The sequence below is a fragment of the Bombina bombina genome, chromosome 2 (genome assembly GCF_027579735.1).
Source record: "Bombina bombina isolate aBomBom1 chromosome 2, aBomBom1.pri, whole genome shotgun sequence".
NCBI classification, from domain to species: domain Eukaryota; kingdom Metazoa; phylum Chordata; class Amphibia; order Anura; family Bombinatoridae; genus Bombina; species Bombina bombina.
The window spans coordinates 423752426-423776696 of record NC_069500.1 but is presented as its reverse complement, the minus strand read 5'-3'; the positions used below and the strand labels follow the sequence as shown (position 1 = coordinate 423776696).

At 41.1% G+C, this 24271-nt stretch overlaps 1 protein-coding gene across 1 annotated transcript in view; it reads right to left on the bottom strand.

Annotated features, from left to right (window-relative positions):
* Positions 1-24271, bottom strand: part of SLC2A11 (solute carrier family 2 member 11) — a 168655-nt gene that overhangs the window by 113939 nt on the left and 30445 nt on the right. Inside the window, exons 6-9 of the mRNA XM_053701969.1 lie at positions 17029-17177; positions 16476-16663; positions 2413-2523; positions 2175-2276 (exon numbers count right to left, since the gene is read on the bottom strand). Coding sequence (XP_053557944.1) covers positions 2175-2276; positions 2413-2523; positions 16476-16663; positions 17029-17177 — 550 coding nt within the window. The remainder of the gene's footprint in view (positions 1-2174; positions 2277-2412; positions 2524-16475; positions 16664-17028; positions 17178-24271) is intronic.

The following is a 24271-nucleotide window of genomic DNA, read 5'->3' as shown; positions in this document are numbered from 1 at the left end:
ATGTCAGGGGACTCCTTCAGGGAAGCTGGATATCTCAGACTGTAAAAACTACTGCGCAATTAGAGCGCAAAAATAGGCCCCTCCCACCATGCACTCAAAGTGAAAGGGCCATAATAACTACTCCTAGGAGAAATCTAGTCAGCCATGTGGAAAACTAGGCCCCAAATAAAGATTTATCACCCTCAGTAAAAAAACGTTTTTTATATATCATGCAAACGTTTTACATACTAAGTAATAAGAGCAAGTAACATGAATATTACCCTTTACTGCAAGCATGATCCCAGTCGTTTGTTAAAGGGACACTCAAGTAAAAATTAAACTTCATGATTCAGATACAGCATGCAATTTTAAACAACTTTCTAATTTACTTCCATTAACAAAATGTGCACAGTCTTTTTATATTTACACTTTTTGAGTCACCAACTCCTACTGAGCATGTGCAAGAATTCACAGCATATACGTATATGCATTTGTGATTGGCTGATGGCTGTCACATGATACAGGGGGAGTGGAAATAGACATAACTTTGCAATTTATTTAACAAAAATCTTCTACTCATTTGAAGTTCAGACTAAGTGCTATTGCATTGTCTTCTTATTATGCATTTGTTGATTATGCAAATGTACAGTGTTGACTGGTCCTTTAAATCACTGTAATCAGGCTTACCTTAAATATATCAGGCACTGTGAGCATTTTCTAGACCTTATCATCTCTCTAGAAAAAAATATACTGAACATACCTCAGAGCAGTTAATTCTGCAGGCCATTCCCCCAGCTGAAGTTTTCCCATACTCTTCAGTTATGTGTGAGAACGGCAGTGGACCTTAGTAACAACCTGCTAAGATCATCAAAAACCTCAGGCAAAACTCTTCTTCTAATTTCTGCCTGAGGTAAAAACAGTACAACGCTGGTACCGTTTAAAAATAACAAACTTTTGATTGAAGATAAACTACACTAATTCACCACATATCTCTTGATACTTCCTTTCTTGTCGAGAGCTGCAAGAGAATGACTGGAGGTGGCAGTTAGGGGAGGAGCTATATAGACAGCTCTGCTGTGGGTGTCCTCTTGCAGCTTCCTGTTGGGAAGGAGAATATCCCACAAGTAATGGATGAATCCGTCGACTGGATACACCTTACAAGAGAAAAACCTATTAACCCAAGTTGCTGTTTAGAACGTAAGGACTGAATAGTGCTGCATATAACTATTAAGCCTAAATCGTTAGAATAACAACCACAGTGTTCAAGCTCTCTTGAAGATAAGAAGATGGACCGCCGCCGAGATGAAGGACCACCACCGGGATGAAGAAGAACCGCTGCAGGGATCATCTTCGGTGAGTAACATCTTGGGGTTTAGTGGTAGTTTTATTTTTTTGGATGCTTTTTTTTTTAGATAGTTTTTTATTTTGGTAAATGTTAGAGGGTAGATGTGGGTTTTTTTTCTGTAAAAGAACTTGATCACTTTAGGGTAATGCCCTACAAAAGGGCCTTTTAGGGACTATTTGAAGTTTATTTTTATAATATTTTTTTTTTTTTTTTGGGGTGGGGTTTTTTATTTTGAGAGTGATCCTCCACTGTGGTTACTGTGCAATTAACCCCCCCCCCCCCCCATGCATGGATCAGGAAGATACCCTTGTCTGTAGTTGTCACGGACAAACCAAATGCTCTGTATGCTGTCACTGACAGCCTACGGATTCATGTAGAGAAATCATCTGTGCGATCACAATTTGATGAGGCTTGGGAACTTCCCAGCGACATCCAGATCTGCTGTGAAAGTGACTCCACCAAGGAGAATTATAAGTTACAGCCTTCCAATAAATAACCCTCTCTTATGGGAACTATCCACTGAGGGTATGATATAATTTTTCTTCTAACACCTCTCTCTCCTTGCCTTCTCCATGACAAGGCAAATAACTATTGGGAGGGAGGGGGAGGTAGGAGGGATATATGAAAGCTCTGGTATGGTGTATTTGCCTCCTCCTGGTGGCCAGGTGATGTAATTCCCAAGTGTAAGGATTTTGGACTCTCACTACCATTAGAACGAAATTTCAGTATATGTTGTGTGGTTTGTTTTTGTTAGATTTTTAATAGCTGGGTATAGTGTTAACAGATCAGGAAAACTAACTGTGTTCTAGTCAAGGTAAAATGAGCAACAGGACACTCAGATAATCAGTACCTGTTGAGATAAGGCGACCATAAAGACTACAGCCCAGACAGACATCAGGCTGTATCCACCCATCACCAGCATCCGACGCCCAACACGGTCAATGAAAAGAGTCTGCAAAAGAGAGATAATCTAGAGCCTCACTGCTAGAGTAACAATACATAGATTATAGGCTTGCATAGGAAGTGGAGATGTTCAAATATAATTATTGGTAAGAAATCATGTTTAAATTTCTTCAAATGCCTCTTACACAGGTAAGCGAAGTGATGAGCTCGCAACTCCCAGTGCCAATTACAACATACGGAATCTTCTCAGATGGGATCTGAGCCTCTTGAAAGATGTAGGATGCGTAGAAATACATCTGGTTGGCAAAAAGGAGATAGGAAGATCAGAGTAAAAAATAAATAAAATAAAAAAACAAAAGAAAGAAAGAAAAAGAATAGGTAAATAGAATAAAGAAGAAAATAAAGCAGAAAGCAAATTAAGGTCATTTTAAAGGGACACTTAAAGTTGTTTTTAAATAGCATTTTACTTACTAGCCTCCCCAAGTCATTCAATATATTTACCCTATAGCATTCCCCAGTGAGACAAATTAGATTTTGCTCCCAGTCCTCTACTGAAGTTTGACTAAAAAAGGCAGCTTAAGCAGAGGTGTGAGAGTGACATTTTTTAAAGAGGTGGTACAGCTGTACAGCTCAGTGGGGAAAAAATGTAAATAATAAACAAAAAAACAGAATTTATGCTTACCTGATAAATTACTTTCTCCAACGGTGTGTCCAGTCCACGGCGTCATCCTTACTTGTGGGATATTCTCTTCCCCAACAGGAAATGGCAAAGAGTCCCAGCAAAGCTGGTCACATGATCCCTCCTAGGCTCCGCCCACCCCAGTCATTCGACCGACGGACAGGAGGAAATATATATAGGAGAAATCATATGATACCGTGGTGACTGTAGTTAGAGAAAATAATTCATCAGACCTGATTAAAAAAACCAGGGCGGGCCGTGGACCGGACACACCGTTGGAGAAAGTAATTTATCAGGTAAGCATAAATTCTGTTTTCTCCAACATTGGTGTGTCCTGTCCACGGCGTCATCCTTACTTGTGGGAACCAATACCAAAGCTTTAGGACACGGATGAAGGGAGGGAGCAAATCAGGTCACCTAAACGGAAGGCACCACAGCTTGCAAAACCTTTCTCCCAAAAATAGCCTCCGAAGAAGCAAAAGTATCAAATTTGTAAAATTTGGCAAAAGTGTGCAGTGAAGACCAAGTCGCTGCCTTACATATCTGGTCAACAGAAGCCTCGTTCTTGAAGGCCCATGTGGAAGCCACAGCCCTAGTGGAGTGAGCTGTGATTCTTTCAGGAGGCTGCCGTCCGGCAGTCTCATAAGCCAATCGGATGATGCTTTTAAGCCAAAAGGAAAGAGAGGTAGAAGTCGCTTTTTGACCTCTCCTTTTACCAGAATAAACAACAAACAAAGAAGATGTTTGTCTGAAATAGAATTTTAGAGCACGGACTACGTCCAAATTGTGTAACAAACGCTCCTTCTTTGAAACTGGATTCGGACACAAAGAAGGTACAACTATCTCCTGGTTAATATTTTTGTTAGAAACAACTTTAGGAAGAAAACCAGGCTTAGTACGCAGAACCACCTTATCTGCATGGAACACCAGATAAGGAGGAGAACACTGCAGAGCAGATAACTCTGAAACTCTTCTAGCAGAAGAGATTGCAACCAAAAACAAAACTTTCCAAGATAGTAACTTAATATCTACGGAATGTAAGGGTTCAAACGGAACCCCTTGAAGAACTGAAAGAACTAGATTTAAACTCCAGGGAGGAGTCAAAGGTCTGTAAACAGGCTTGATCCTAACCAGAGCCTGAACAAATGCTTGAACATCTGGCATAGCTGCCAGTCGTTTGTGTAGTAAGACAGATAAAGCAGAAATCTGTCCCTTTAGAGAACTTGCAGATAATCCTTTCTCCAAACCTTCTTGTAGAAAGGATAGAATCTTAGGAATCTTTATCTTGTTCCATGGCAATCCTTTGGATTCACACCAACAGATATATTTTTTCCATATTTTATGGTAAATTTTTCTAGTTACAGGCTTTCTAGCCTGAATCAGAGTATCTATTACAGAATCTGAAAACCCACGCTTTGATAAAATCAAGCGTTCAATCTCCAAGCCGTCAGCTGGAGGGAAACCAGATTTGGATGTTCGAATGGACCTTGAACAAGAAGGTCCTGTCTCAAAGGTAGCTTCCATGGTGGAGCCGATGACATATTCACCAGGTCTGCATACCAAGTCCTGCGTGGCAACGCAGGAGCTATCAAGATCACCGAAGCCCTCTCCTGATTGATCCTGGCTACCAGCCTGGGAATGAGAGGAAACGGTGGGAATACATAAGCTAGGTTGAAGGTCCAAGGTGCTACTAGTGCATCTACTAGAGTCGCCTTGGGATCCCTGGATCTGGACCCGTAGCAAGGAACCTTGAAGTTCTGACGAGACGCCATCAGATCCATGTCTGGAATGCCCCATAATTGAGTTATTTGGGCAAAGATTTCCGGATGGAGTTCCCACTCCCCCGGATGGAATGTCTGACGACTCAGAAAATCCGCTTCCCAATTTTCCACTCCTGGGATGTGGATCGCAGACAAGTGGCAGGAGTGATCCTCCGCCCATTGAATTATTTTGGTCACTTCTTCCATCGCCAGGGAACTCCTTGTTCCCCCCTGATGATTGATATATGCAACAGTCGTCATGTTGTCTGATTGAAACCTTATGAATTTGGCCTTTGCTAGTTGAGGCCAAGCTTTGAGAGCATTGAATATCGCTCTCAGTTCCAGAATGTTTATCGGGAGAAGAGATTCTTCCCGAGACCATAGACCCTGAGCTTTCAGGGGTTCCCAGACCGCGCCCCAGCCCACCAGGCTGGCGTCGGTCGTGACAATGACCCACTCTGGTCTGCGGAAGCTCATTCCCTGTGACAGATTGTCCAGGGTCAGCCACCAACGGAGTGAATCTCTGGTCTTTTGATCTACTTGAATCGTCGGAGACAAGTCTGTATAATCCCCATTCCACTGTCTGAGCATGCACAGTTGTAATGGTCTTAGATGAATTCGTGCAAAAGGAACTATGTCCATTGTTGCAACCATCAATCCTATTACTTCCATGCACTGCGCTATGGAAGGACGAAGAACAGAATGAAGTACTTGACAAGAGCTTAGAATTTTTGATTTTCTGACCTCTGTCAGAAAAATCCTCATTTCTAAGGAATCTATTATTGTTCCCAAGAAGGGAACTCTTGTTGACGGGGACAGAGAACTTTTTTCTTTGTTCACCTTCCATCCGTGAGATCTGAGAAAGGCTAGGACGATGTCCGTATGAGCCTTTGCTTTTGACAGAGACGACGCTTGAATCAGGATGTCGTCCAAGTAAGGTACTACTGCAATGCCCCTTGGTCTTAGAACCGCTAGAAGGGACCCTAGTACCTTTGTGAAAATCCTTGGAGCAGTGGCTAATCCGAATGGAAGTGCCACAAACTGGTAATGCTTGTCCAGAAAAGCGAACCTTAGGAACTGATGATGTTCCTTGTGGATAGGAATATGTAGGTACGCATCCTTTAAATCCACGGTAGTCATAAATTGATTTTCCTGGATAGTAGGTAGGATCGTTCGAATAGTTTCCATTTTGAACGATGGTACCCTGAGAAATTTGTTTAGGATCTTGAGATCCAAAATTGGTCTGAATGTTCCCTCTTTTTTGGGAACTATGAACAGGTTGGAATAAAAACCCATCCCTTGTTCTCTTATTGGAACTGGATGAATCACTCCCATCTTTAACAGGTCTTCTACACAAAGTAAGAATGCCTGTCTTTTTATTTGGTTTGAAGATAATTGAGACCTGTGAAACCTTCCCCTTGGGGGTAGTTCCTTGAATTCCAGGAGATAACCTTGAGAAACTATTTCTAGCGCCCAAGGATCCTGAAAATCTCTTGCCCAAGCCTGAGCAAAGAGAGAAAGTCTGCCCCCCACCAGATCCGGTCCCGGATCGGGGGCCATCCCTTCATGCTGTTTTGGTAGCAGTGGTAGGCTTCTTGGCCTGCTTACCCTTGTTCCAGCCTTGCATTGGTCTCCAGGCTGGTTTGGGTTGTGAAGTATTACCCTCTTGCTTAGAGGATGTAGAATTAGAGGCTGGTCCGTTTCTGCGAAAGGGACGAAAATTAGGCTTATTTTTAGCCTTAAAAGACCTATCCTGTGGGAGGGCGTGGCCCTTTCCCCCAGTGATGTCTGAAATAATCTCTTTCAAATCAGGTCCAAATAATGTTTTACCCTTGAAAGGAATGTTAAGCAATTTTGTCTTGGAAGACACATCCGCTGACCAAGACTTTAGCCAAAGCGCTCTGCGCGCCACGATAGCAAACCCTGAATTTTTCGCCGCTAATCTAGCTAATTGCAAAGCGGCATCTAAAATAAAAGAGTTAGCCAATTTAAGTGCTTGAACTCTGTCCATAACCTCCTCATACGAAGATTCTTTATTGAGCGACTTTTCTAGTTCCTCCAACCAGAAACACGCTGCCGTAGTGACAGGAACAATGCATGAAATTGGTTGTAGAAGGTAACCTTGCTAAACAAAAATCTTTTTAAGCAAACCCTCTAATTTTTTATCCATAGGATCTTTGAAAGCACAACTATCTTCGATAGGAATAGTAGTGCGTTTGTTTAGAGTAGAAACCGCCCCCTCGACCTTGGGGACTGTCTGCCATAAGTCCTTTCTGGGGTCGACTATAGGAAATAATTTCTTAAATATAGGGGGGGGGACAAAAGGTATGCCGGGCCTTTCCCACTCTTTATTTACTATGTCCGCCACCCGCTTGGGTATAGGAAAAGCGTCGGGGGCACCGGAACCTCTAGGAACTTGTCCATCTTACATAACTTCTCTGGAATGACCAAATTGTCACAATCATCCAGAGTAGATAATACCTCCTTAAGCAGTGCGCGGAGATGTTCTAATTTAAATTTAAATGTCACAACATCAGGTTCAGCTTGATGAGAAATCTTTCCTGAATCTGAAATTTCTCCCTCAGACAAAACCTCCCTCATGGCCCCTTCAGATTGGTGTGAGGGTATGACAGAACAATTATCATCAGCGTCCTCTTGCTCTTCAGTGTTTAAAACAGAGCAATCGCGCTTTCTCTGATAAGTAGGCATTTTGGATAAAAGATTTGCTATAGAGTTATCCATTACAGCCGTTAATTGTTGCATGGTAATAAGTATTGGCGCACTAGATGTACTAGGGGCCTCCTGTGTGGGCAAAACTGGTGTAGACACAGTAGGGGATGATGTAGTATCATGTTTACTCCCCTCATTTGAGGAATCATCTTGGGCAATATCATTATCTGTGGCATTACTGTCCTTACTTTGTTTGGACACTATGGCACAATTATCACATAAATTTAAATGGGGAGACACATTGGCTTTCATACATATAGAACATAGCTTATTTGATGGTACAGACATGTTAAACAGGCTTAAACTTGTCAACAAAGCACAAAAAACGTTTTAAAATAAAACCGTTACTGTCACTTTAAATTTCAAACTGAAAACACTTTATTACTGAATATGTGAAAAAGTATGAAGGAATTGTTCAAAATTCACCAAAATTTCACCACAGTGTCTTAAAGCATTAAAAGTATTGCACACCAAATTTCAGAGCTTTAACCCTTAAAATAACGGAACCGGAGCCGTTTTTACATTTAACCCCTATACAGTCCCAGCTATATGCTTTGCTGAGACCCAACCAAGCCCAGAGGGGAATACGATACCAAATGATGCCTTCTATAAGCTTTTTCAGTGATTCTTAGCTCCTCACACATGCATCTGCATGCCTTGCTCTCCAAAAACAACTGCGCATTAGTGGCGCGAAAATGAGGCTCTGTCTATAACTAGAAAAGGCCCCCATCTGAAAAAGGTGTCCAACACAGTGCCTGCCGTTTTTCTAAACAATCCCCAAGATTATAATAACCATTATTAGTTGGAATCTGCATAATATGCCTAGTAAAGCAATCGTTTTAGCCCAGAAAAACGTCTACCAGTTTTTTAAGCCCTTTTTGAAGCCCTTTATTCTCTTATGTTTAACTAAGAAAATGGCTTACCGGTCCCCATGAGGGGAAATGACAGCCTTCCAGCATTACATGGTCTTGTTAGAAATATGGCTAGTCATACCTTAAGCAGAAAGGTCTGCTAACTGTTTCCCCCAACTGAAGTTACTTCATCTCAACAGTCCTGTGTGGAAACAGCAATCGATTTTAGTAACTGTCTGCTAAAATCATCTTCCTTCATCCTTTTTCTGTTTCAGAGTAAATAGTACATACCAGCACTATTTTAAAATAACAAACACTTGATAGAAGAATAAAAACTACATTTAAACACCAAAAAAACTCTTAACCATCTCCGTGGAGATGTTGCCTGTGCAACGGCAAAGAGAATGACTGGGGTGGGCGGAGCCTAGGAGGGATCATGTGACCAGCTTTGCTGGGACTCTTTGCCATTTCCTGTTGGGGAAGAGAATATCCCACAAGTAAGGATGACGCCGTGGACCGGACACACCAATGTTGGAGAAATAGCATATATGATATATGCAAATATTGGGTTAAAACTCAATAACAATATAAGAGGTAGAGGCAGTGATGGATGAGAAGAGAGCTGTTGATAGAGGAAAATAGAAGTTGTAAGATATGATCAGACAAAAAATAGCTTGTCATAAAAAATGATTTCCATTCTTCTGATATTTCTTAAAGGGACATTAAACACTTTGAGATGGTAATATAAAATGATACATTGTATATAATAAAACAACTCTGCAATATTCTTTCATTATTTATTTTGTCCTCTTTGCCTGTAATTCCATTCTGAAATTGTGAGCTTTTCAGTTCCTGTTAGAAATGGAAGTGCAGAACACTGCTAAATCCAGCACAACCATTGGCTGCACACTCTAATGACCTATTTATAACAGTCCCTAATTGGCCACAGCAGAGAAGGTAACACAAGTTACAACATGGCAGCTCCCAGTGTTTTATAGACACTAAAACTTTACACTTATTTTGTCACTTTTTAAACAACTAATGAAACTTTAAAAAATACATCTACATGTTATTCTCAGACTAAATCTTTTCTTTGAATGCATCATTCTATCTAGCATGTATTTAGTGTTTAATGTCCCTTTAAGGAGGTCATTCAGAATTTGAAAATTAATTTGTCAGCAATTTTCTATAAGGGATGTCTGCAGGGCAGAAGAGTAGTAGCTGGGCATTACCTTAAAGGGAGAGTATACACCTTAATCATCTTAAAGTCTTACGATTAAGCTCCAAATATCCTTCTGCACCCTTGCTATATTATGCAGCAGTAACAGTAAAAAAAGTTATTTTAAAATGACTTAACTGCTTCATTAACGGCTAATTGGATTCAACAGTCTGTCAATGTTATTCAGCAGAGTGCCTAGATGCAGCACAGATTGTGATGTCATCAGTGGCAAGAGCTTGGCAGCCATTTCAAAGTGACCAGAAACAATAGTCATTTTAAAAACTTTTTTACTGTTACTGCTTCATAATATAGAAAGGGCACAGGAGCAGAGGATATTTGCATCTTAATCTAAAGTAAGACTTTAAGATGAATAAGGTGTAGACTGTCCTTTTAAACTTACATAAAGTAAATATCTAGAGCTACTGCTACAAGACAGTAGCGGCACAAAAAATGCTTTTTTACATACTTTTTGTCTGACACAGATATTAATAAACTGACTAGGAAATTAAAGTGCACTATTTTTAAAACTTTTATTGTATTTCCCACCTAAATTTTAGGTTTTAATGCTTTTTCACCTGCAGAAAATGCAGAAATAGAGGAGATGAAGCAGTGATGGAGGAGAATAGAAGAAGTGATACAAGAGAAAAAGCATTGATGGAGGAGAGCAGATGCAGTGATAGACAAGAAGAAGCAGTGATGGAGGAGAGCAGAGGAAGTGATAGACAAGAAGAAGCATTGATGGAGGAGAGCAGATGCAGTGATAGAGAAGAGCAGTGGCAATGATAGTGGGGAAGAAGCAGTGATCTATTGATATTGGTCTATTTATACTTCACATTAACTTACGTTTAAATTTGCCCCCATTAAAAACATTATAGGGCATAATTTATTATCCCCCTATTTTTACTTACAAAAAAACACACATTGATATATGCTTTCCCAGAAGTAGTGATGGAGGAGAAGAAGCAGTGATGCAGGAGAACAAAGGCAGTGATGAAAGAAAGTAGAGGCAGTAATAAAGGAGAAGCCGTGATGGAGGAGTGTAGAGGCAGTGATAGACGAGAAGAAGCAGTGATGGAGGAGAGCAGACGAAGTGATAGACAAGAAGAAACAGTGATGGAGGAGTGTAGAGGCAGTGATAGACAAGAAGAAGTAGTGATAGAGGAGAGTAGAGGCAGTGATAGACGAGAAGAAGCAGTGATGGAGGAGAGCAGACGAAGTGATAGACGAGAAGAAGCAGTGATGGAGGAGAGCAGAGGAAGTGATAGACAAGAAGAAGCAGTGATGGAGGAGAGCAGAGGAAGTGATAGACAAGAAGAAGCAGTGATGGAGGAGAGCAGAGGAAGTGATAGACGAGAAGAAGCAGTGATGGAGGAGAGCAGAGGAAGTGATAGACAAGAAGAAGCAGTGATGGAGGAGAGCAGAGGAAGTGATAGACAAGAAGAAGCAGTGATGGAGGAGAGCAGAGGAAGTGATAGACGAGAAGAAGCAGTGATGGAGGAGAGCAGAGGAAGTGATAGACAAGATGAAGCAGTGATGGAGGAGAGCAGAGGAAGTGATAGACGAGAAGAAGCAGTGATGGAGGAGAGCAGAGGAAGTGATAGACAAGAAGAAGCAGTGATGGAGGAGAGCAGAGGAAGTGATAGACAAGAAGAAGCAGTGATGGAGGAGAGCAGAGGAAGTGATAGACAAGAAGAAGCAGTGATGGAGGAGAGCAGAGGAAGTGATAGACAAGAAGAAGCAGTGATGGAGGAGAGCAGAGGAAGTGATAGACAAGAAGAAGCAGTGATGGAGGAGAGCAGAGGAAGTGATAGACGAGAAGAAGCAGTGATAGAGGAGAAGAAGCAGTGATGGAGGAGAGCAGAGGAAGTGATAGACAAGAAGAAGCAGTGATAGAGGAGAGTAGAGGCAGTGATAGACGAGAAGAAGCAGTGATGGAGGAGAGCAGAGGAAGTGATAGACAAGAAGAAGCAGTGATGGAGGAGAGCAGAGGAAGTGATAGACGAGAAGCAGTGATGGAGGAGAGCAGAGGAAGTGATAGACAAGAAGAAGCAGTAATGGAGGAGAGTAGAGGAAGTGATAGACAAGAAGAAGCAGTGATGGAGGAGAGCAGAGGAAGCGATAGACAAGAAGAAGCAGTAATGGAGGAGAGCAGAGGCAGTGATAGACAAGAAGAAGCAGTGATAGAGGAGAGTAGAGGCAGTGATAGATGAGAAGAAGCAGTGATAGAGGAGAGCAAAGGCAGTGATAGAGGAGTAGCAGTGATGGAGGAGATCAGACAGCAGTCATGAAGGAAAGTAAAGGCAGTGATAGAGGAGAAGCAGTGATGGAGGAAAGAAGAGGCGATGATAAAGGAAAAAGAAGCAGTGATGCAGGAGAACAAAGGCAGTGATGAAAGAAAGTAGAGGCAGTAATAAAGGAGAAGCCGTGATGGAGGAGTGTAGAGGCAGTGATAGACGAGAAGAAGCAGTGATGGAGGAGAGCAGAGGAAGTGATAGACGAGAAGAAGCAGTGATAGAGGAGAGTAGAGGCAGTGATAGACGAGAAGAAGCAGTGATGGAGGAGAGCAGAGGAAGTGATAGACAAGAAGAAGCAGTGATAGAGGAGAGTAGAGGCAGTGATAGACGAGAAGAAGCAGTGATGGAGGAGAGCAGAGGAAGTGATAGACAAGAAGAAGCAGTGATGGAGGAGAGCAGAGGAAGTGATAGACGAGAAGAAGCAGTGATGGAGGAGAGCAGAGGAAGTGATAGACAAGAAGAAGCAGTAATGGAGGAGAGCAGAGGCAGTGATAGACAAGAAGAAGCAGTGATAGAGGAGAGTAGAGGCAGTGATAGATGAGAAGAAGCAGTGATAGAGGAGAGCAAAGGCAGTGATAGAGGAGTAGCAGTGATGGAGGAGATCAGACAGCAGTCATGAAGGAAAGTAAAGGCAGTGATAGAGGAGAAGCAGTGATGGAGGAAAGAAGAGGCGATGATAAAGGAAAAAGAAGCAGTGATGCAGGAGAACAAAGGCAGTGATGAAAGAAAGTAGAGGCAGTAATAAAGGAGAAGCCGTGATGGAGGAGTGTAGAGGCAGTGATAGACGAGAAGAAGCAGTGATGGAGGAGAGCAGAGGAAGTGATAGACGAGAAGAAGCAGTGATAGAGGAGAGTAGAGGCAGTGATAGACGAGAAGAAGCAGTGATGGAGGAGAGCAGAGGAAGTGATAGACAAGAAGAAGCAGTGATAGAGGAGAGTAGAGGCAGTGATAGACGAGAAGAAGCAGTGATGGAGGAGAGCAGAGGAAGTGATAGACAAGAAGAAGCAGTGATGGAGGAGAGCAGAGGAAGTGATAGACGAGAAGCAGTGATGGAGGAGAGCAGAGGAAGTGATAGACAAGAAGAAGCAGTAATGGAGGAGAGTAGAGGAAGTGATAGACAAGAAGAAGCAGTGATGGAGGAGAGCAGAGGAAGCGATAGACAAGAAGAAGCAGTAATGGAGGAGAGCAGAGGCAGTGATAGACAAGAAGAAGCAGTGATAGAGGAGAGTAGAGGCAGTGATAGATGAGAAGAAGCAGTGATAGAGGAGAGCAAAGGCAGTGATAGAGGAGTAGCAGTGATGGAGGAGATCAGACAGCAGTCATGAAGGAAAGTAAAGGCAGTGATAGAGGAGAAGCAGTGATGGAGGAAAGAAGAGGCGATGATAAAGGAAAAAGAAGCAGTGATGCAGGAGAACAAAGGCAGTGATGAAAGAAAGTAGAGGCAGTAATAAAGGAGAAGCCGTGATGGAGGAGTGTAGAGGCAGTGATAGACGAGAAGAAGCAGTGATGGAGGAGAGCAGAGGAAGTGATAGACGAGAAGAAGCAGTGATAGAGGAGAGTAGAGGCAGTGATAGACGAGAAGAAGCAGTGATGGAGGAGAGCAGAGGAAGTGATAGACAAGAAGAAGCAGTGATAGAGGAGAGTAGAGGCAGTGATAGACGAGAAGAAGCAGTGATGGAGGAGAGCAGAGGAAGTGATAGACAAGAAGAAGCAGTGATGGAGGAGAGCAGAGGAAGTGATAGACGAGAAGAAGCAGTGATGGAGGAGAGCAGAGGAAGTGATAGACAAGAAGAAGCAGTGATGGAGGAGAGCAGAGGAAGTGATAGACGAGAAGCAGTGATGGAGGAGAGCAGAGGAAGTGATAGACAAGAAGAAGCAGTAATGGAGGAGAGTAGAGGAAGTGATAGACAAGAAGAAGCAGTGATGGAGGAGAGCAGAGGAAGCGATAGACAAGAAGAAGCAGTAATGGAGGAGAGCAGAGGCAGCGATAGACAAGAAGTAGCAGTGATAGAGGAGAGTAGAGGCAGTGATAGATGAGAAGAAGCAGTGATAGAGGAGAGCAAAGGCAGTGATAGAGGAGTAGCAGTGATGGATGAGATCAGACAGCAGTCATGAAGGAAAGTAAAGGCAGTGATAGAGGAGAAGCAGTGATGGAGGAAAGAAGAGGCAATGATAAAGGAAAAAGAAGCAGTGATGGAGGAGAGCAGATGAAGTGATAAAGGAGAAGAAGCAGTGATGGAGGAGAGCAGACAGCAGTGATGAAGGAGAGAAAGGCAGTGATATAAGAGAAGCAGTGGAGGAGAGCAGAGGCAGCGATAGATGAGAAGAAGCAGTGATAGAGGAGAGGAGATGATAGAGAAGCAGTGATGGAGGGGAGTAGAAGCAGTGATAGAGGAGAAAAAGCAGTGATAGAGAAAAAGTGAGCAGAGGCAGAGATAGAGGAGAAGAAGCAGTGATGAAGGAAAGGAGAGCAGATGCAGTGATAGACAAGAGTAGAGGCAGTGAAAGATGAGAAGAAATAGTGATAGAAGAGAGGAGAGGCAATGATAGAGAAGAAGCAGTGATGGAGGAGAGCAGAGGTAGTGATAGATAAGTAGCAGTGATGGAGGAGAGAAGACAGCAGTCATAAGGAAAGAAAAAGCAGTAAAAGAGGAGAGCAGAGGCAGTGATAGATGAGAAGAAGCAATGATGGAGAAGAGCAGAGGCAGTGATAGAGGAGAATAAGTAGTGGCGAAGGAGACTATAGGCAGTGATAGACGAGAAGAGGCAGTGATAGATGAGAAGAAGCAGCGATGGAGAAGAGCAGAGGCAGTGATAGAGAAGAAAAAGCAGTAAAAGAGGAGAGCAGAGGCAGTGATAGATGAGAAGAAGCAATGATGGAGAAGAGTAGAGGCAGTGATAGACGAGAATAAGTAGTGGTGAAGGAGAGCAGAGGCACTGATAGTGATGGAGGAGAGCAGAGGCAGTGATAGACCAGAAGAAGCAGTGATAGAGGAGAGCAGAGGCAGTGATAGATGAGAAGAAGCAGTGATGGAGGAGAAGAAGCAGTGATGGAGGAGAGCAGAGGCATGGATAGTGATAGAGGAGAAGAAGCAGTGATGGAGGAGAGCAGAGGCACTGATAGTGATAGAGGAAAAGAAGCAGTGATGGAGGAGAGCAGAGGCACTGATAGTGATAGAGGAAAAGAAGTAGTGATTGAGGAGAGCAGAGGACATGATAGAGAATTAGAAGCAGTGATGAGGAGAGCAGAGGAAGTGATAGAGAATTAGAAGCAGTGATGGAGGAGAGCAGATGCAGTGATAGATGAGAAGTAGTCATGGTACATATTTTAGTCATGATTCAGATTCAGTGATGGAGGAGAGCAGAGGCAGTGATAGTGATAGAGGAGAAGAAGCAATGATGGAGGAGAGCAGAGGCAGTGATAGAGGAGAAGCAGTGATGGAGGAAAGCAGAGGCAGTGATAGACAAGAAGAAGTAGTGATCGAGGAGAGCAGAGGAAGTGATAGAGAATTAGAAGCAGTGATGGGGGAGAGCAGATGCAATGATAGATGAGAAGCAGTGATGGAGGAGAGCAGATCCAGTGATGGAGGAGAAGAAGCAGTGATGGAGGAGAGCATAGCCTGTGATTGCTGAGAAGAACCAGTGATGGAGGAGAGCAGAGGCAGTGATTGCTGAGAAGAAGCAGTGATGGAGGAGAGCAATCACTGCCTCTGCTTTCCTCCATCACTGCTTCTTCTCAGCAATCACTGCCTCTGCTCTCCTCCATCACTGGTTCTTCTCAGCAATCACAGGCTATGCTCTCCTCCATCACTGCTTCTAATTCTCTATCACTTCCTCTGCTCTCCTCGATCACTACTTCTTGTCTATCACTGCTTCTGCTCTCCTCCAACACTGCTTCTTCTCAGCAGAGGCAGTGATTGCTGAGAAGCAGTGATGGAGGAGAGCAGATGTAGTGATAGAGAAGAAGTAGCCATGGTACATATTTTAGTCCAGTTGGTCATAATGCTGTATAAACAAATCTTCTTATTTAGAAACGCTTAATAGCGTAACAAACATACATACAGGTATCCAGGATAAGTAATTAAAAACTTTAATAAAAAACATGTTAATGTTTTTTTTTTATTACATCCACATTACTATATCATGCACATTGTGACCAATTGGCTTACACTATGTGGCACCCTTGTCTGTTTTATTCTAGGAAGTCTGATATTTGAGGAGATACTTGAAACCTTTAACCAGGGAGCAGTCTGAACTGGGATTAGGAACTACATTTCTACAGGATTGTGTGGGACGTTATGTTGAACTTTATTATTGGTGAGGATATGTATGAGATTTTTATTGAATATTTTATATAGCAGTGGTATAGTACGCACCTGAATTTCTCACAGTTTTGTGAGTTTGATAGTATAATGAAGAAGAAGCAAAGATGGAAGAGAGTAGAGGCAGTGATTGAGCAGAAGAAGCCGTGATGGAGAAGAGCAGTGGCGGTGATAGAAGAGAAGAGGTAGTGACAAAGGAGAAATTGATGTGTTGGAGGAGAGCAAAGGCAGTGATAGAGCAGTAACATAGGAGAAGAGGTAGTAAAAAAGAGGAGCAGTGATGGAGCAGAGAGAGCAGAGGCAGTGACAGGTGAAGAGGTGGTGATTCAGGACAAGAAGGAGCAGCTGCATCAATGGAGGAAAGAAGGAAAGTGACCAGTTTCTTTCTTTTACCGAGTCATTGCCACAAAGCTGCATGGCACTGCTTAAAACCACTATAGTGATAAGCTGCCACCTTAGCTTTGGTTCTCGGATCAGCTCCCATAGGCTCTTTGGTTTCTGCCCTTTGGTAGCAGCCTGTTCTGCCAACATCTCTTCCATTTCACTGCTGAGATCACAGTGACCACGAAACCGCTGCAATGCTGCAGGAAGCAATGTAAGAACATAAAAAACAAATGATAGAAACTTGTTCAAATGAAATCATTCTGTTGTACTTGTTTTATAAACATGGATTGATCTGGTTTACAATCTAATGCAAGGAAACAGGAAAGAAAGAAAGAAAGAAAGAAAGAAAGAAAGAAAGAAAGAAAGAAAGAAAGAAAGAAAGAAAGAAAGAAAGAAAGAAAGAAAGAAAGAAAGAAAGAAAGAAAGAAAGAAAGAAAGAAAGAAAGAAAGGAAAGATTATACGAGATAGGAAATTGTATATTATGTGGTCAATGTTTTGCTTTTTAATCAAATTTAATTTGCTTTATTTAATAAAGAGTTTTAAAAGACCCAAATTCCTTACCACAAACACAGGAATCCTTGTCCTTTAGGTCTATAAGCAGATATCGGGGGCTTTCTGGAAGCCATGGAAGAACCAAAAGCTGTAGGACACCTGGAACTACATTACTGGCCAAAAGGAGAGGCCACATTTCCTCGCTGCCCAGGATCTCCCTGTGAAAGTAGAGACCACTGAATAACGCTCTTTCATTAATGATATACTTAATGAATAGCTAGTATTTAATCATACTATATACTTCACTGAATGAGTAACCAACCATTATTACTCAAATGAGCTCCTGAATAGTGAAACAGTACTGTCTGTGACTAGGCTTGAATGCCTCAAGCTTTCAACATGTACAGTAGTTTCAGTTACAATAGTGAAAAATATGTTGTAACAATTAAAGAATGAATAAAAGCTGTATTTTTTCATTTGGATGTTTAGAGTTACATTGATCTGTCTGTCAGATTGCTCTCTTTTAGTGCCTAACAGTCTATTCCTCCCAGTTGGCTTATTGAGCCTGTTACCATGGTAATCTCAAGCAAGCCATTAGCTATTTTTTTCTTTTGTTTGGTTTTATTTATAATTCACATTAACCTAACTTTACATTTGCCCCCATTAAAAACATTATAGGGCATTATTTATAACCCCCAAACCCTATTTTTATTTACAAAAAACACACACATTGAGACACGCTTTTTCTTCTATTAGGTAAAATGTAGTTCCCTCAACAGAGAAAAGGGAAAATTGACAATGACAACTAATGCTCATTGTAAAAAAAGATAAGAAATAAAGTATAGAGAAAATCTGAAATACATTATATATACAATTTCCATGAGGATAATTTCTAAGCGCCATTTCCCAACCTAGATCTCATCACTATACCCATATAAAGCCCTGCCTTAGTTATCCCCTTATTATGGGTGACAGGTTTTCCAACATACCATTAACGTCTAAAAAACATAATTTATGTAAGAACTTACCTGATAAATTCATTTCATTCATAGTGGCAAGAGTCCATGAGCTAGTGACGTATGGGATATACAGTCATATGCAAAAGTTTAGGCACCCCTGACAATTTCCATGATTTTCATTTATAAATAATTGGGAGTTTGGATCAGCAATTTAATTTTGATCTATCAAATAACTGAAGAACACAGTAATATTTCAGTAGTGAAATGAGGTTTATTGGATAAACAGAAAATGTGCAATATGCATCAAAATTAGACAGGTGCATAATTTTGGGCACCCCAACAGAAACTCAATTATTGTTTCATCAGTCCACAGCACCTTCTTCCAAAATAAAGGTGGCTTGTCCAAATGTGTGTTTGTGGCGTGTGTGCAGAAAAGGCACAGTGACACCATCTGCAGCAAGATGATGTTGTAGGTCTTTAGAGGTGATCTGTGGGCTGTTTTTGACCGTTCTCACCATCCTTTGCCTCCCCAATATTTTACTTGGCCTGGCACTTCTGGCCTTAACAACAACTGTGCCTGTGGTTTTCCATTTCCTCACTATGTTCCTCACAGTGGACACTGACAGCTTAAATATCTTTGATAGCTTTTTGTAGCCTTCCCCTAAACCATAATGTTGAACAATCTTTGTTTTCAGGTAATTTGAGAGTTGTTTTGAGGCACCCATGTTGCCACTCTTCAGAGGAGAGTCAAAGAGAACAACAACTTGCAATTGGCCACCTTAAATACCTGTTCTCATGATTGGATGCACCTGTCTATGAAGTTCAAGGCTTAATGGGCTCACCAAACCAATTGTGTGTTCCAATTAATCAGTGCTAGGTAGTTACAGGTATTCAAATCAATAAAATGACAAGTGTGCCCAAATTTATGCAACTGTCTATTTTCGTTTGGATGCATATTGCACATTTTCTGTTAATCCAATAAACCTCATTTTACTACTGAAATATTACTGTGTCCTTCGGTTATTTGATAGATCAAAATGAAATTGCTGATCCAAACACCCAATTATTTATAAATGAAAATCATGGAAATTGTCAGGGGTGCCTAAACTTTTGCATATGACTGTACATTCCTACCAGAAGGGGGCAAAGTTTCCCAAACCTCAAAAGCCTATAAATACACCTCCCACCTCACTCATACATCAGTTTAACGTATAACCAAGTAGTGAGGTGTAAAAAAAAAAAAGAGTAAAAATCATAACCACAAAAAAATAGGGTGGGTCTCATGGACTCTTGCCACTATGGAAGAAATGAATTTATCAGCTAAGTTCTTACATAAATTATGTTTTCTTTCATGTAAGTGGCAAGAATCCATGAGCTAGTGACGTATGGGATATAATACCCAAGATGTGGAAGTCCACTAGTTACTAGAGAGGGAGGGATAAAATAAAACCAGCTATATCCGCTGAGAAATTAAATCCAAAAAAATAATTACGTTTTCTTAAAAATTTCAAAAAACTCAAATCAAAGGCTCTAGCATCAAACTGAGACAGCTGCCTGAAGAACTTTCTACCCAAGGCTGCTTCTGAAGAAGCAAACACATCAAAATGGTAAAATTTTGTAAATGTATGCAAAGAAGACCAAGTTTCTGCTTTGCAAATTTGATCAACTGAAGCTTCGTTCTAGAAAGCACAAGAAGTGGCAACTGATCCAGTATAATGAGCTGTAATTCGCTGAGGCGGAGACAGCCCCGCCTCCAAATAAGCTTTGTGAATCAAAAGTTTCAACCAATATCAGCCAACATCATAGAACTAAACTTAAAAATATTATATAGATGGTACATGACCCCTGTCAGGGTACATAAACTCTTCAACACACAAAGTACAACATGTTGGCGCTGTGGTCTAGACAGGGGGACTATGTCACACATATGGTGGTCCTGCACCAATATAGCCCCAGTATGGGAAAAGATAGCAGCAGAAGCCTCCAAGGTACTGGGTAGAGAACTACCAACTGACCCCAAATTATGGCTTTTCCTCTGCACACCTAACAGGTTCACAACAGCACAAAGAAAGATGCTACACATTCTGAGTAGTGGTATGAAAATCTTAATGGCACAGAAGTGGAAGTCACGAGAGGTTCCTACCATAGCGCAGTGGGTCCACAAATGTAGTGACATTGTAAGACTGGAGGAATATCACTACATTAAGATCAAATGTATAAATATGTATGTCCAGATACAGTTGATGTGGGACGAGTATGTGAGACAGAAATTTATGTTCCAAGGGTCAGATAGTGGGATAATTAACCCCTGAGAGCTAACCAGCAGTTTTTCTTTCTGTGTCAGTTTTTTTTTCTTTTTTTTTTTTTTTCGTTTGCTTTTATTGATGTTCTTCTTTGTTTTAATGTTATATGTATAACCACGTAAGGAAAGGCATATAATGTATGATCTCCATTGGTTCACTCTGTTGTAATAATACATGCGACAACTGTATATTAGATTTATGTATTTGAACAATGGATGTTATTGCACTTCTTTTTGTATGATGGATGCACAATAAAAATGTATTTTAAAAAAAAAAAAAGTTTCAACCAATATGCCAGAGAAATGGCAGAGACTTTCTGAACTTCCCTGGAACCAGAAAAAATAACAAATAGACTAGAAGTCTATCTGAAATCTTTAGTAGCCTCACCATAATATTTCAAAGCTCTTACCACATCTAAAGAATGTAAAGATCTTTCAAGAGTATTCTTAGGATTAGGACACAAGGAAGAAACAACAATTTCCCTATTAATGTTGTTAGAATTCACAACTTTAGGCAAAAATTTGATCAAAGTCCGCAAAACAGCTTTATCTTGATGGAAAATCAGATAGGGAGACTCACAAGAGATAGCAGAAACTCTTTTAGCAGAAGAGATAGCCAAAAGAAATAACACTTTCCAAGAAAGTAATTTAATATGCAGATAATCCATAGGCTCAAATGTAGAAGCCTGTAAAATCTTCAATACCAAATTGAGTCTTCAAGGAGGAGAAATAGATTTAACAACAGGTTTGATACGAGTCAAAGCCTGAACAAAACAGTAATTGTCAGGAAGCTTAGCAATCTTTCTATGAAATAAGACAGAAAGAGCAGAAATTTGTCCTTTCAAAGTATTTGCAAACAACCCTTTATCCAAACCATCCTGAAGAAACTGTAAAATCCTAGGAAGTCTGAAAGAATGCCAAGAATAATCATGTGTCAGGTTAGGAAAAGTCCAGAGGAAGACCCAAATGCTAGGGCGAACTTAAACAACACCCTTGCACTCTGAGTTTAATCCAGGACGTGACCCCACGACAACCTCTAAAAAACAATGTACTCATGATATGGAGCAGGGTTAGCTGAGTCCAAAGTAATTCAAGATATCAGCCAAATAGACTTCTGAGTAAGGAACTGGTTTCAGGAAATGTCTTCCACAGAATCAGGAGAGCAGGGATAGTCCACTTATACTCAGACAGAGGAAGGGTAAACAAGAAACAGTTAATAATGCAGGAGTAGGTAACTTGTTATCAGGCAGTTTGAGGGTTAATACTGTGTAGTCAGTCCTTGAAGAGTTTGGCAACAGGTTATCAGGCAGTTTGTAGGTTTATACTGAATAGTCAGTACATGCAGAGTTAGATAACAGGATAAAAGGTAGTTTGAGGGTTAATACAGATTAATCAGTACTTGCAGAGATTGGCAACAGGTTGTCATGCAGTTTGAGAGTTTCACAGAATAGACAGTTCTTGCAATGTTTGGCAACAGGATATCAAGTAGTTAGAAGGTTTACACTGAATAAACAGTATTTGCAGAGTTTTGGCAACAGGTAAACAAGCATATTGAGAGATTCACAGAATAAATAGTACTTGCAATGTTCGACAACAGGTTATCAGGAAGTTAGAGGGTTAACCCAGGATTAGTGATGCACTGAAATGGAAATTCTGGACCGAAACCGAATCCGAAAATCTGGGATGCACTTGGCCCGAAAACCGAAACTGATACCGAAAATGTATTTTTTCAAATTATTTTCAAATTATTTTTTTTTTATTTTATTTTTTTGCATATTTAGAGCCAATAAAAAAAGCCCACACTTTTATTGAAAGTAACACACTAAGGCCTAGATTTGGAGTTTGGCGGTAGATGGGCTGTTAACGCTCCGCAGGCTTTTTTCTGGCCGCACCATAAAATTAACTCTGGTATCGAGAGTTCAAAAAAAGGCTGCGTTAGGCTCCAAAAAAGGAGCGTAGAGCATTTTTACCGCAAATGCAACTCTCGATACCAGAGTTGCTGACGGACGCGGCCAGCCTCAAAAACGTGCTCGTGCACGATTCCCCCATAGGAAACAATGGGGCTGTTTGAGCTGAAAAAAAACCTAACACCTGCAAAAAAGCAGCGTTCAGCTCCTAACGCAGCCCCATTGTTTTCTATGGGGAAACACTTCCTACGTCTGCACCTAACACCCTAACATGTACCCCGAGTCTAAACACCCCTAACCTTACACTTATTAACCCCTAATCTGCCGCCCCCGCTATCGCTGACACCTGCATTATATTATTAACCCCTAATCTGCCGCTCCGTAAACCGCCGCAATTTACATTATCCCTATGTACCCCTAATCTGCTGCCCCTAACACCGCCGACCCCTATATTATATTTATTAACCCCTAATCTGCCCCCCTCAACGTCGCCGACACCTGTCTACACTTATTAACCCCTAATCTGCCGAGCGGACCGCACCGCTACTATAATAAATGTATTAACCCCTAACCCGCCTCACTAACCCTATCATAAATAGTATTAACCCCTAATCTGCCCTCCCTAACATCGCCGACACCTAACTTCAATTATTAACCCCTAATCTGACGACCGGAGCTCATCGCTACTATAATAAATGGATTAACCCCTAAAGCTAAGTCTAACCCTAACACTAACACCCCCCTAACTTAAATATAATTTAAATCTAACGAAATTAATTAACTCTTATTAAATAAATTATTCCTATTTAAAGCTAAATACTTACCTGTAAAATAAATCCTAATATAGCTACAATATAAATTATAATTATATTATAGCTATTTTAGGATTAATATTTATTTTACAGGTAACTTTGTAATTATTTTAACCAGGTACAATAGCTATTAAATAGTTAAGAACTATTTAATAGTTACCTAGTTAAAATAATAACAAAATTACCTGTAAAATAAATCCTAACCTAAGTTATAATTAAACCTAACACTACCCTATCAATAAATTAATTAAATAAACTACCTACAATTACCTACAATTAACCTAACACTACACTATCAATACATAAATTAAATACAATTGCTACAAATAACTACAATGAAATAAACTAACTAAAGTACAAAAAATAAAAAAGAACTAAGTTACAAAAAATAAAAAAATATTTACCAACATTAGAAAAATATTACAACAATTTTAAACTAATTACACCTACTCTAAGCCCCCTAATAAAATAACAAAGACCCCCAAAATAAAAAATTCCCTACCCTATTCTAAATTAATAAATGTAAAAGCTCTTTTACCTTACCAGCCCTGAACAGGGCCCTTTGCGGGGCATGCCCCAAGAAAATCAGCTCTTTTGCCTGTAAAAAAAAACATACAATACCCCCCCCCAACATTACAACCCACCACCCACATACCCCTAATCTAACCCAAACCCCCCTTAAATAAACCTAACACTAAGCCCCTGAAGATCTTCCTACCTTGTCTTCACCATCCAGGTATCACCGATCAGTCCTGGCATCCGGTGCTGAAGAGGTCCAGAAGAGGCTCCAAAGTCTTCCTCCTATCCGGCAAGAAGAGGACATCCGGACCGGCAAACATCTTCATCCAAGCGGCATCTTCTATCTTCTTCCATCCGGTGCGGAGCGGGTCCATCTTGAAGCAGCCGACGCGGATCCATCCTCTTCTTCCGTTGTCTCCCGACGAATGACGGTTCCTTTAAGGGACGTCATCCAAGATGGCGTCCCTCGAATTCCGATTGGCTGATAGGATTCTATCAGCCAATCGGAATTAAGGTAGGAATATTCTGATTGGCTGATGGAATCAGCCAATCAGAATCAAGTTCAATCCGATTGGCTGATCCAATCAGCCAATCAGATTGAGCTCGCATTCTATTGGCTGATCGGAACAGCCAATAGAATGCGAGCTCAATCTGATTGGCTGATTGGATCAGCCAATAGGATTGAACTTGATTCTGATTGGCTGATTCCATCAGCCAATCAGAATATTCCTACCTTAATTCCGATTGGCTGATAGAATCCTCTCAGCCAATCGGAATTCGAGGGACGCCATCTTGGATGACGTCCCTTAAAGG